The 14,642-nt window shown below is 41.7% G+C and overlaps 1 protein-coding gene across 6 annotated transcripts in view; it reads right to left on the reverse strand.

Moving 5' to 3' along the window:
• obscnb (obscurin, cytoskeletal calmodulin and titin-interacting RhoGEF b) overlaps nt 1-14,642 on the reverse strand; it is a 625,157-nt gene that overhangs the window by 165,757 nt on the left and 444,758 nt on the right. For all 6 annotated transcript variants that reach the window (XM_041184481.1, XM_041184479.1, XM_041184482.1 and 3 more), the window contains 3 exons: nt 9,412-9,678; nt 4,295-4,561; nt 3,085-3,357 (listed from right to left, as the gene is read on the reverse strand). In XM_041184481.1, the coding sequence (XP_041040415.1) occupies nt 3,085-3,357; nt 4,295-4,561; nt 9,412-9,678 (807 nt within the window). The remainder of the gene's footprint in view (nt 1-3,084; nt 3,358-4,294; nt 4,562-9,411; nt 9,679-14,642) is intronic.

Consider the following 14,642-nt stretch of genomic DNA (forward strand, 5'->3'; position numbering starts at 1 on the left):
GGCTGCTCCTTTAATGAAGGGATTGAAGAAGAATTTCAAGAATAATTCTGCTCTGCAAACGTTTAACCAAAGTCAGATTTAGGCAATTTAAAGCTTGCTTTCTTCAATAACTTTCTACTCACAATTCCACTGAGATCAACCTTAAAGCAGTTAATTAATCACTTAAGCTGTATAAGTCAAATGTTTACTCATGTAACTGGTGAGCATAACTGTTGTCAAACTAGTCGACATCACGCTCAAAAAAGCCCATTTATCAGACCAGGCCCTGAGCGCATTGGTTACCACCATAATGGATTGATGTGACTAGACTTCTGATGGAAAGGACAGCCTCCAACAATATAAAGGAAGCAATGTAACTTTGACTGGAAGGTACAAATACAGTATTGTCAACCAATTTCAAGATCTGCCAGAAGGTTCAAAAGAGGTCATACAATTTAAAAAGGCCATAAAGTTAGAGCATGAATATTACATTAAAGTAGCTGCATGGGTCATTAAAGTTTTATGCACACAAATGCCCTATATAATGGCAAAATGTTAGCAAGAATGCAGAAGAAAGATACAAGAAACAACACCAGGTTTATGCCATCATGGAAAAATAATGCATTGCAGGAAGGAATTTACACAGGCCAAATTATTCTTGGAGGCCTGTGGAAAAGAAAGAATGAGAAAAAGAACCAACAAACAAAATTTAAATAGCACCTCACTGCATCCTCAGTACGTTCCAAAACTTATCAGATCTGAGTTTCAAGTATAGTTAGTGTTGGTATGTCAGTAAATGAGATAAGCAATCAGCACACAAGATCCCAGACAGCAATGAGACGATCAACCAGTTGGTCTGCTTTTCAATGATGGGATGAGAGGAATGTTAGCATGTTGCCGGGAGAACTCTAATTTAAATATTGCATTGGATCTTTTACGTTCACCTAACTAAACAGATGAGACCTTGATTCAACTTCGGATCTGAATGTCAATCTGCAATTGACCATAGAATATATACTCAGTATTGATCTTCAGCTACAGTTTAAACTATATTGTGGGATATTAGGAAAATAATAGTTAATGCAAAAAACTATATACTTACCTGAGCCTCCTGTGGTCATGATACTGCTTTGTCTGAGGCTGTGCAGCCCTTAATTGGCTTGCAGCTATAATGGCATGAGCATTTCAAAGATGTTATTGGAATACAACTTTGCTACTTAAATTAGACCTCCGCTCCTCTGGGACAAGTATACCATTGCCTTGTTTCCAGTAAGTTAAAGTAAGGGTTGGTAGAACTGTGGTGCAAGTACCATCCTGCCCCTCCCATCCCTTTTGTATATAACATTAATTATTATGTTAATTGAATTGACTGTAAGTGCATAGGAGACCATTCAGCTGATCTGTACCTCAACTCCAATAAACTATCTTTGTTCCACACCTTTGATACCCTTACCTAACAAAAATCTATTGATCTCAATCTTGAAAATTTCAAATGTTCCAGTATTGAGAGTTTTTTTGGAACAGCAAGTTTTTCTTTCTCACTACCCTTTATGTGAAAAAAGTGCTTCCTGATTTCATTTCTAAAAAGTCTAGCTTTAATTTAACATTATGCCCACTTCCTTTGGGTTCTGCTACAAGACAAAATAGTTTCTCTGTGTCTATTCTATCTAATCCCTTTATCAATTTAAACTTCTCAATTAGATCACTCTCAATCTTCTAAATTCAAGGGAACATAAACCAAGTTATCTTCATAATTTATACTTTAATCCTTGGTATCATGCTGGTGAATCTGTGTTGAATCCTTTTGAAGGCCAATACATTTTTCCTGAGGTTGATCACCCAAAACTAAGCACAGGATCTGACCTCTACAGAAGCTTTTAGTAACATCTCTCACCTCTGGAACAGAACATTTGATATCCATGTCTAATGAAATATTACAAGATAAAAGAGCATTTGCACCTTGTGGCACTGCTATCAATAAGGATGTTTAACCTTATGAATTTTGGTACTCCTGACACATGAATAGCAAATTGAACTCCACTACTGCTGAATCTAAGGCAAACAAGGAAAATGAAATGATACAACTTTAAGCCTGAATGATAGCTAAACGCAAGAAAGCTTAACTGGTTAATTTGGTGCAGGCATGCAGATGTATTAAAAGAACAAATTATGATCTGCACCAGATGTAAAATATTTTTTTACAGTGGCCTGTGTTGCTGTTTAGTGCAGTATACAATGCAACAAAATTAGCTTTGTTTACTTTTTAACAGTTTTAATGTCTTAACATATTTGAGAACTATTATTGAAATCACTGCAGCAAGATATTACTTTTCACTTAATCATTAATTAGTCTAGCCAAAATAACAGGTCAATAACTTGTCTTCCTGTATTATAAAACTACTTGGATTGAATTTAATGCTAAATAAGATTTACAATTTCATCAATTACCTCTCCATCTGAACTGTTACAAAACATTTATTTATGTCCTTTTGTTTTGCAATCTCATTAAAAAAAATATTTCTGCACATCTTTCTTGTCTATAAACCAAGGCAGGCATGAGAGAGTCAAGGAGTTAACCAAAAAAAGGAACACAGGAGTGCTCCCCAGCCCCAGAAGCAAACATTTGGCCAGGTCATGCTGATTGCGGCTTCTCTCTTCCCCCACCATGAGTGCAGACATCCACCCCTCCCCTGCATCGATGACCTCTCCATGCTGCTATTGCAGCCAACCTCCCTCACAGACACCAATCTCCGGCCTTCCCCCTCCCACGATGGTCTCCCGACCCACCTCTCCAAGATCTAATCTCCAGCCTTGAACCGTTCCACTGTGGTTCCCCTCCCCAGCCCTCCTCTCAAGCCCTAATTTTTTTCTTTCCCCCTCCTGTGGCAAGCTGTAAAAATTGGGACTTGGGCACGTCAAATCAACCTTTGAGAAATCAATAGCCACTTATGTGTAGTCTACTGCTCTGTAGTTCACACATTCACCCATCCACTAGCTATTTAATTCCAAAATGAGATCATACCACCTTTTACAATCCTAAGTTGCAAAAAAGCTCAGCGAAACCAACAGAAAAAAGGTTAAAACAGACCTTGTCTCGTGAAATACCTTTAACTAATAATTTTGCTGAAGAAATAAGTGTCCCAGCCTTAAAAGTCACCGTTCCCGAGTCATCAGTTCCCAGGCTTTGTAACGTCAATGTATGGATATTTCCATCTTGAACGGATATCTCATTCAGATCATTGTTCTGCAAGGGTGACCCATCCAACCACCATTGCACATTTTCCACCTCCTTGTGTGAAAGCACGCAACTAAATGTGGCTGACTCACCAGCAAAGACATCAGTATTCTTTAAACCAGAAACAACTTTTATTTCTGATTCTGGAAAATAAAACAAAAAAGTCTTAAAATTAAACATTATCAACAATTTTCTTTTCAATTGCATCTATAAAGAATTAAAGTATGCACAGTCACTTAAAGCCCTTAACCAACAAATACAAAACCTATTTAACTAGCCAGTATGTGAACAATCAGATATTTAGTAAGCACCTTTCTATACAAAAGCATACTGCAGAAAAAAGGAGTCAAAATTGTGAAAAGTAGCTTGGCAAGATCATAAAGGGGAGACATTTTACAATTTATTTATAGGATTATATATAGGATTCAGTAAGATTCATGGGTTAATATAAGATCTACAAACTCTACTAAGATTTCCAGAAAATGAAGAACTTCTAAATTTAGATTTTATAAAGCCAGTGAATGCTATGGCTGTGAAATGTTTTAACAAATTTTCTGACTATGATCGTATAATTGTCCTATATTCTTAGTATACAAAATCAACCCATTCCTTCTTAATTATCAAAGCTGTATTGTTAAATATATACAGTAGAATTTTCTATTATTATAATATAATCAATTGAGTATACAGATCAAACCCCATTAGCCATTCCAATTAGCAAAGCTTTATTCCCTAATTTGTTTTATTAACCAATAAAAGAATATTTATACTACTTAATCTGTGCCTGGAATAAACAAGAATGCCTACAAGTTAAATACTAATGCAATGATATTGCCTACTCTCATTGGCACTTAAAAACATTGAGACAGACAATCTTGTTATATCTGAAACAATTTTCAGGCATTCTTCAATATTCCTTCAGCTGCCTTTATTTAAACAAAGAACATCTTTTCCACGGGAAAGCTTGTGGACTGTTATAGATATTTGAGTGGGGCCTAAGCTGTGCCACTGCTCAAGTTCATCATCCAAAAAGCTTTTCCATGGGAAAAAACTTTGCAGTAAAAATAGTTGAATTATCACCTCTAACAGTTAAGGAGGCTGTTGTTTGTAGATTTCCAGAATAACAACTATATCTGCCAGCATCTCCTTGTTTCACATTGTGGATTAACAACTCAGCAATGGCACCAATTCGCTTCATTTCATACTTGTCGCTTGGTTGAAGCACTGCAAGTCTCTTTCTCCATTCCACAGAAGCATCAGGTTTAGAAAGTTCACAGCGCAGTGTGACTGTGTGACCTTCTTCAGCTTCCTCATTCTTAAGCTCTTGTTTGAAATAGGCAGGTAAAGCTGAGATTTATATAAATATAAAAATGTAAGATTTTTAAGAATGAATAGGATTAAGGATGAATATTATAATCATTATGACTCAAAAGTACCCTCATTATAATTAAATCAAACCTGGAAAGATTCAACTACTCAATTATTTTTTTTTCACTCATCGACAGCACTAGAACAGTTTCCACATGCACAATAACACCCAATCTAACCATAAATTTCCACTTCGCCCAAAGCTCTTCCTACCTTTTCTGAGTGACCATCTTGCATAAGTCAAAATTCCTTCAAGTTAACAGCGGCAAAAAACTTTATGGCTTCTGCAATGGAAAAGTTGCCTTTACCCATATTCTAAATATTGTGACTGACCTTTCAGGCCAAATCAAGAGCAATTTTGGTACTGTACAATTCCAAGCTGAGCTTTTTTTCCACATGTCAAGACCTTGGGCAGAATTTTCTGCCTGCCAGGCCCAACCCAATCTCTGGCGGGCAGGGAGCCGATCCCTGCCGGAGAAGCGGGCCCCGGCGCCATTTTACATGGGTGGGCCAATTAAGGCCCGTCCAGCGTGATGTCCAGCGGGAAGCGCTATGTACTTCCTGTGCGGGTGGGGGGGGTGGGGTGGATTCCCCAAACTCTTGCGCGCATGCGCACGAAAGAGCGCACACTGCCCTGAGGCTAAGTGCTGCCTCAGGGAGATCGCTTACACTTTTAAAAAGATTAAAAAGAGAGAAAAAAAAACTCCCTAACATTGGCCATTGACAGGTCGGCGGGCGCACAGCTGATTTTGCTGTGCCCCCTCCTTCCTCAAAATTTAAATGGGGCAGGATGACGTCGGGGGTTCCGCCCAACATCATCCAGCGTCATTTTACCCATCAGCGAGCAGGCCCCACCCCCTGCTCGCCGATGGCAAAATTCGGCCCCTTGTCTAGAGGATGAAGGAGGCTCTTAAAACGGAGTGCTATGTTTTACTGTCTCGACCATGCTGGAATCTCACCGGTCACCAACTTAATTGCTCACTGCAACTGGGTCATTGAGGCACCCACCAGAGAAAGGTAGGAGCCTTATGAATTAATGCAAAATCGGAGTCATGGGACATTTTTGTGAGGTCAGGAGGAATAGAACTCTGGCAGCCCTGGACTGCCTCCCTCCCAAAATACCCTGCTGAACCCATCACTCTATGACTTATCTGCTTACCAGTAAGCCAAGTTCTACCAGTTGCCTGAGCACCAACAAACTGATTTCAAGACTCTTGTCCTCATCTTCAGATCTCTCCAAACTACCTGAATTACTGTTTTTTTTTACCATAAGTACCTGCCTGCATCCTCTGAATCTAACTCCTCCTTGTTGTCTAAATGCACTGTTTCACCACTGAAAAGATGATGGGTAGAATTTAATCTGGCCCATGGGAATGGGTAGCAAGGTGGAGCGCATAGAATCGGTGCGGATGATGGGGGTGGAGTGCCCTTTGTCTTCTCATTGCATCCAATTCACTCAATGGCAGGGAAGGTTAAGACCAAGTGAAGTTCTCAAGTGTCCAGTTAAGGGCTTCTTCCCACAACCATTGGCAGAATGCAGGGAGCCCTTCACCAGACCGCTAGCGCTCTTCCTGTAGACTGGAGGGGTGGGGTGAGGTCCTCCTGATCAGGCACCCTTGTGGCCCAGAGGGGGCACCTCCATACCCTGTGGAAACACACTCTGCTGTCCTCACCAAGGACACACCCTCTCCCACCTGGCAATTCACTGTGGCCTGTCTGAACGGCCCAGCTTATCCCGATTGCTCTCACCTCCATTCCATGGCCTGCTCCATCTTGCTGTTCCTGGTAAGGTGCAGTCCCTGCAATGGCCATGCCTGCCAGTGGTGCTGTTGGGTCTGAAGAGCTGCCCCCCTCTGTTTGGTCAGCAGCTCTTGGAGAGGGGATGTCTATCCTTAAAGGAGCGATTCAAAGACCAGGCAATTAATTGCCTGATGGGAACAGAATCGTGTTGGGGCTCCTGGAAATGGCCGAGTCTTTCGGCCTGTCGCCAGGAACACCACTGGTGCCATTAAATTCAACCCAATATTTCAGTCATCATGTTCCTACCCTCTGTAAATCGCCAAACCTTGCTACCTTATCTCTGCTTTGCTACCTCTCTCTCTCTACCTTCCAACTCCTCATACCTGGCATCAATCACTGCCAACGTTTTTCCCCTGAGACTACCGACAAAGTGGAGTGGGCAACAATAAATTGCAGTCAGTTGGGTCTTTAACAAGCTCAGCTTGTAAACTGATTTCTTTCAAAATGGTAAGCAGGCTTCCGATTTCAGCACCCGCTCACCTTCTCTATTATCAAAGGCTGGCAAGATGACATCAGACTACTGACCCCACGTCATCACACCATATTTTATGTAAATGCCGGGGAGCGGCCTGTCCAACTTGAGGCCATAAAATCCAGTCCATCGTTCCTTTCATTTCCATAATTTCATATAACAGATACCACCTCTTGCCTTTGATGGCTTCACCATTAGAATTGCTTCATTAGTTGATATTCTCTGATCATGCCTTGATCTCTTCTCTCTCATTTTTATTACTTATTCAGTTTCCAGCTTTCTGCTTTTTAAGCACTTTGCAAAATATTCCTTATGAGAAGTACTATCTAAAACCAGAGGGAGAATTTAGCCCTTGTTGGGGCGACTCAGTGGGGGTGGGAGGCGGCGGTCGGCTTCGATCGAGGCCGGAAGGCGATTTCACGCTGGCAGGCCAACTAAGGCCTGCTCAGCATGAAAAGCGAGCTGCAGCAGCCCATACTGCCTGTGCAGGTGGGGGGGAGGAGGGCGAGTGGGGTGAGCGCGAACTTCGCGCATGCACGCGAATGGGCACTTGAGAATCTCCCTGAAGCAGCGTTGCCTCAGCGAGATGAAGAGTTTTCCAAAAAGAATAAAGGTTATAAAAGTGTACTAAAACATGTCCCCTTATGTGGCTGTCGCATGAGTAGGGCCATGTTATAAGTGAAATTTGAAAAGTTTTATTCTATTTTTATTTGATGTTGGAAACCTCATCCCGCCCGTGGATGAAGTTTCCAAAAAAATGCAATGGCTGTTTGGCTTTTCACCTGCCTGCCAACTGTAAGGCTGGACGACAAGTGAACAATTTAACTTAATTGTTAGTTTAATGGCCTTTTAATTGTTGGCGGGTGCTCTGCTGATTCCCGCGTGTGCCCACCTACCGAGCTACTGTGCATTGACGTCGGGATGCTCACCCGACATCGATCGCACGTCATTTCATGCTCGAGCGGGTTAGGCCCGCCGAGTTGAAAATTCTGCCCCAGGTCTTTCTCTGTTGACTAGATGAATATTTCTGGACTTTTCTCTTTGGGGTTAGTAATAATTTCTTCATAGTTTTATAAAAAAACTCAGCTGTGGTTCTTAATGTTTCAAGTGTGAAAGTAGTAATAATTTTTATGCATTCTGAAAAATAATGTTGAGATGAGAGTGCCTTTGAGTTAAGACAAACATTTATATTCTCCATCACAGTCATATCCTTCTTTAGTTCTCCCAAGTATTAATGAAGAAGCAAGAAGCAGGAGAAGTAACAATTGTTGGTAATAAAATCTCCTGTGTTTTTAAAAAAACTTTAGGCATTCATATTCATGTTTACATGGGGCTGCACTATTGAAAAGGTTCTCAGTGTCCTTGCTAATAGTTAACCATCAACAACATCACTAAAATAGATAATCTGGACATTTATCTCATTGTTTATGGGACTTTGCAGTTCGCAAATTGGCTATGTTACATATAGCTAAAACAACAAATTGCATTTATATGGTATCTTTAATGCAGAAAAACACGCAAAGGTGCTTCAGAAAGGCATGACCAGCTAAAAAATGGTCACCAAGCCAAAGAAGAGATAGCATAGGGTGGACCAAAGCTTGATCAAAGTAATGGGTTTAAGAAGGGACATAAAGGAGGAGAGGGGGGTTGGTAGTTTGACAGTTTAGAGATGAAATTTCAGAGCATGGGGCCTAGGTACTTGAAGGTGTGGCCGCCAATGGTGAGGTGAATCAGGCCATGTGCAAGATAGCAGCTATAAATTAAAGCTTAAGAGGGGACTTAACTCCACGACCAGGATTTTATGGCCCCTCTTGCCCAGCAGGATATTATGGTCCCGCCGAACTGAATGGAGATTTAAGTGACTTGCTGCATCCACCAGCGCGGGGGGGGGGGGGAACCAAGCAGGGCCATAAAACCTTGGCCCACATCATCTGATCTAATGTTATTAAGTGAGCCAGTCAATATTTTGCTATAGAAACCTGTGATTACTGAAGGGGGGACCAAAATGGAAGAACAGAGAAAAAAAACATTTTTAAAATCTAAATATATCACATTTGTCAGATCATAAGATGCACCAGGATTTTGAAAAGGGTATTTAGCAAATATTTGGGCACAACCTTCAGACCATAAGATGGGGTCACTGTTTAAAAATAATGACAGAGATGAGGAGAAATATTTTCCCACAGAGGGTAGAGTCCTTGGAACTCCCTTCCTCAAAAGGCAGTGGAAGCAGAGTCTTTGAATATTTTTAAGACAGAGCTAGATAGATTATTAACATAGGGGGTGATTAAGGGGATGAAAGGTTATTGGGCGTAGGCAGGAATGTGGGGTTGAGATTACAATCAGATCAGCCATGATTTTATTAAATGGTGGAGCAGGTTCGAGGGGCCAAGTGGCTTACTCCTGCTCTTAATTTGTATGTCCATATAAGATGCATGGCAATTTTAGGCAACCATTTCCAATAAAAAAAGTGGTCCAACAAATAAGAAAGTGAAATTATATCAGCCAAATCTATTAATGGCATATGTAGCATAAGTATTAAAAAATGTTTGTAAACCTTTGACAGTCAGAATAGCTGTTGTTTGGTCATCACCAGAATCACAAGTATATTCTCCAGCATCCTCTTGCTTCAGATTGTGGATTAACAATTCAAGAGCAGAGCCTTTTTGAAACAGTTCATACTTGTCACCATGACAAAGCTTTTGGTCTCCTCTCCTCCATGTGACTGGGACACCAGCCTTAGTGAGTTCACAGTGCAGCGTTAGCATGCCACCTTCATCTCCCTCCTGGCTTTGCAGTTTCTTTATAAAGTATATAGGTGCAGCTATAGTTCATAAAGAATAACAGAACTTGAGAAAAATGCAAAATTAATCAAACAAAAAAAATATACTACTTTAAACAATGGTCCAACTACAAGTAATGGTCAATATTAGTGAAAAATACTATGTAAACTATCAATATTTTTGTAAATCTAAATAATATAGACAATCAAAACATTAGATTTTACAATATAATCCACATATTGTATGAAGCTTGATCTCCTTCCCAAAGGTTAGGTTTAAACCTAATTTCCTGAAGTAATTTTTTTTTACTTTTGCTATTTTAACTTGCATTTACCAGTAATGCCAGTTTAAGGTATTTGAAAGGAGCCACTGAACTTAAATTACAATATCCTTTAAGACAATAAACCATTTATTTTTGCAAAGATAACCAGTTAAGGCACAAGGGAGTTTGGCAACGTTGGATGGTATTTATTTTAATGCAAGGAGTCTGACGAATGAGGCAAATGAGTTGAGGTCACAAATTAACACATGTAAGTATGATGTTGTTGCTGTCACAGAGACATGGTTGAGAGAGGGGCAGGATTGGCAGCTCAATATTCCAGGATATAGAGTCTTTAGGAGAGACAAGGAAGAAGGTAAAAGAGGAGGGGATTTGGCAATATTGATCAAGGAATCAATTACAGCAGTAAGGAGGGATGATATCTTAGAAGGCTCCTCAAATGAAGCCACATGGGTAGAACTTAAAAATAAAAAAGGAGCAATCACATTGCTGGGAATGTACTATAAGCCCCCAAACAGTCAGAGAAAAATAGAAGAGCAGGTATGTATGCAAATTTCAGAGAAGCGTAAAAATAATAGGGTATTAATAGTGGGGGATTTCAACTTCCCCAACATTAACTGGGTGAGTCAGAGTGTGATAGGTTTAGAGGGAGCAGAATTCTTAAAATGCATCCAGGAGAGCTTTTTAAGCTAGTACGTAGAAAGTCCTACAAGAGACGGGGCAGTCCTGGACTTAATTTTAGGGAATGAAGCTGGCCAAGTGGTTAGAGGTATCAATGGGGGAACATTTTGCGGATCATGTTAGATTCAAGGTTGTTATGGAACAAAAAGACAAGGACGGGCCAGAAATCAGAGTTCTAAATTGGGGTAAGGTTGATTTTAGTAAGATCAGATATGATTAGGCCAGAGTGGACTGGGAGCAGCTACTTTTAGGTAAATCTGCATCGGAGCAGTGTGACTCATTCAAGAAGGAAAGAGGGAGAGTACAGGGACAACATACTCCAGTAAAGATAAAGGATGGGACCGTCAAATCCAGGGAACCTTGGATGTCGAGGGATATACAAGATTGGATAAAGAGAAAAAGGGAGGCTTAAGGCAGATACCGAGGGCTCAAAACAGCGGAAGCCCTAGAGGAGTACAGAACGCGTGGGGGGGACTTAAAAAGGGAATTAGGGGAGCCAAAAGGGGGCATGAAAAAACATTGGCAGGTAAAATAAAGGAAAATCCAAAGTTGTTTTACAAGTACATTAAGAGTAAGAGGATAACTGGGGAAAGAGTAGGGCCCATTAAGGACCATAGTGGTAATTTATGTGTGGAGCCGGATGACGTAGGTAAGTTTCTAAAGTAATATTTTGTGTCAGTGTTCACAAGTGAGAGGGACGACATGGGTATGGAAGTCAGGCTGAAGAACTGTGATATAATTCAAGAAATTGGCATAGAAAGGAAGGAGGTTCTATGTGGTCTGGCAGGCTTAAAAGTAGATAAATCTCCAGGCCTGGATGAAATGTATCCCAGGCTGTTGAGTGAGGCAAGGGAGGAGATAGCAGGGGGGGCTGGCAATAATTTTCAATACCTCTCTGGCCACAGGAGAGTTGCCAGAGGACGGAAAGACAGCCAATGTGGTACCATTATTCAAGAAAGGAGGAAGGGATAAACCAGGGAACTACAAGCCAGTCAGTCTGAGTGCTGGGGAAACTATTGGAAGCAATTCTGAGGGACAGAATTAATCTACACTTGGAGAGGCAGGGATTAATCAAGGACAGTCAGCATGGTTTTGTTAAGGGGAGGTCATGTCTGACCAATTTGATTGACTTTTTCAAAGAGGTACCAGGTGTGTAGATGAGGCCAAGCATTTGACATAGTCTACTTGGATTTCAGCAAGGCTTTTGATAAGGTCCTGCATGAGAGACTGATAAGGAAGATAAGAGCCCATGGGGTCCAAGGCAATTTGGCAAATTGGATCCAGAATTGGATGAGTGGCAGGAAGCAGAGGGTGATGGTCGAGGGGCGTTTTTGTGACTGGATGCCTGTATCCAGTGAGGTTCCACAGGGATCGGTGTTGGGTCCCTTGCTGCTTACGGTATGTATAAAAGATTTAGACTTGAATGTAGGAGGGTTGATCGGTAAGTTCGCGGATGACATGAAAATTGGAGAGGTTGTAAATAGTGAGGAGGATAGCCTTAGATTGCGGGAGGATATAGACAGGCTGGTCAGTTGGGCTGATCAATGGCAAATGGAACTTAATCCGGATAAGTGAGAGGTGATGCACTTGGGCAGGATAAACAAGGCACGGGAATACACGATGAATGGTAGGACCCTGGGAAGCACTGAGGATCAGAGGGACCTTGGTGTGCATGTCTACGGGTCCCTTAAGGTAGCGGGACAGGTAAATAAGGTGGTTAAGAAGGCATATGGGATACTTAACTTTATTAGCCGAGGCATAGAATATAAAAGCAGGGAGGTGATGCTGGAACTGTATAAAACGCTGGTCAGGCCACAGCCAGAGTATTGCGGGCAGTTCTGGAATCCACATTATAGGAAGGCCGTGATTGCACTAGAAAGAGTGCAGAGGAGATTTACCAGGATGTTGCCTGGGCTGGAGAGTTTTAATTGCAAGGAGAGATTGGATAGGCTGGGGTTATTTTCTCTGCAGCAGAGAAGATTGAGGGGGAACATGATGGAGGTGTATAAAATTATGAGAGGCATAGATAGGGTAGACAGGAAGGAACTTTTCCCATTGGTGGAGGGTTCAATAACCAGGGGGCATAGATTTAAGGCAATGGGCAGGAGGTTTAGAGGGGATGTGAGGAAGAAATTTTTCACCCAGAGAGTGGTAGGAATCTGGAACTCACTGCCTGAAAGGGTGGTAGAAGCAGAAACCCTCATAACATTTAAGAAGTATTTGGATGTGCACTTGCAATGTCATGGTGTACAAGGCTATGGTCCTAATGCTGGAAAATGGGGTTAGAATAGTTAGGTACTTGATTAACCAGGGCAGACCCGATGGGCCGAAGGGCCTTATTCTATGCTGTAGACCTCTATGACTCTAGGGTTTCAACCAGCTTGTGAGTTTTCGTCAGTCGGCAGATGTGTGGGGGAGTAATGTTTGCGAGGATGGAAAACCAGGGGAGAGCTCCAGATATGATGTGTATTGTTTCATTCAATTGAGTGTCTACAAGATGTGTGTGTGATGATCTTTTCCAAACAGGTGCACAGTACTCTGCTGTGGAGTAAGATAGGACAAGTGCTGTGGTCTGGAGCGTTGTGGCAACAGCAGCCAGCAAGTTTGGTTAGTAGGTTGTTTCTGGCCATTGCTGTTTTTGACCTTTGTTGCTGTTTTCTTCAGATGTTCCTGGACAAACAGAGTCCTATCTCGAGTTACTTCCAAATATGATGGGTTGAGGTCATGCTTAATCTCTGAACATTCACGCAGATATGCAATTCTTTTTTGGCACTGGATTTGTAGAGGTGGAATACGCTGGATAAGGTTTTAGAAGGATTCAATGTGAGGTGTCATGTGCTGCAGTAGTCTGTCAACTTTGTAACATCAACATAAAGGATCTGGTGCAAAGTACAGGAGGATGAAGCTTGGGTGGCACAACAATGTCATCAGCATAGATAAACTTGTGGGGCATAGTTGTTGGTGGATCATTTGGACATATGTTGAACAGTGTTGGGGCTTGCTCTGAGCCCTGTGGTCATCCGTTGGCCTGTATTTTCAATGTACTTCTCCTTTGCCCAAGGTGGACTCTGAGTCATCTGTTGTCAAGGAGTGTTTTAACAACTGTCCTGACCCAGGTTGGAAGCACACTGGACAGCCTCAGGAGCAGACCAGTGTGCCACACTGCAATGAAGGCAGCCTACCTTCGGTTCTTTTGGAAGCCATTTTCGATGTAGATGTTGAGTGCCAGAGCTTGATCGAAAGTGTTGTGCCACTTGCAGAAATCAGTTTCACAGATTCATAGAATTGTTACAGTGCAGAGTGAGGTGATTTGCCCCATTGTGTCTGCACCAGCTCTCCGAATGAGCAGCTCAACTAGAGCCATTCCCTCACCTTCCTTTTCAGACAACAGTTGAATTCCCTTTTTAATGCTTCATTGAACCTGTCTCCACCACACTCTCAGGCACAGCATTCCAAACCTTAACCACTGCTATGTGAAAAAGTTCTTCCTCATGTCACTTTTGCTTCTTTTATCAATTAATTTAAATCTGTGCCCTCTCATTCTCGATCCTTTCATAAGTGGGAACTGATTCTCTCTATCTACTCTGTCGAGTTCCCTCATGATTTTCAATAGCTCTATCAAATCTCCTCTCAACCTTCTTATACTAAGGAAAAACAGTCCTAGCTTCTCCAATCTATTTTCGTAATCTATTTTCTTAACTGAAGTTCCTCATCCTGGGCCCATTCTCGTGAATCTTTCCTACACCCTCTCTAATGCCTTCACATCCTCCCTAATGTGTGGTGCCTAGAACTGGACGCAGTACTCTAGCTGAGGCCGAACTAGTGACTCATACAAATTCAACATTACCTCCTTGCTCTTGTACTTTATGCCCCTATTAATAAGGCCCAGGATACTGTAGGCTTTATTAACTGCCCTCTCAACCTATCCTGCCACCTTCGATGATTTATGCACATATACACCCAGGTCCTTCTGCTCCTGCCTCTCCATGCTCATCCTGCCAAAACGAATCACTTCACATTTCTCTGCATTGAACTTCATCTACC

This window comes from Carcharodon carcharias, chromosome 3 (assembly GCF_017639515.1).
Source record: "Carcharodon carcharias isolate sCarCar2 chromosome 3, sCarCar2.pri, whole genome shotgun sequence".
Taxonomy (NCBI): Eukaryota; Metazoa; Chordata; class Chondrichthyes; order Lamniformes; family Lamnidae; genus Carcharodon; species Carcharodon carcharias.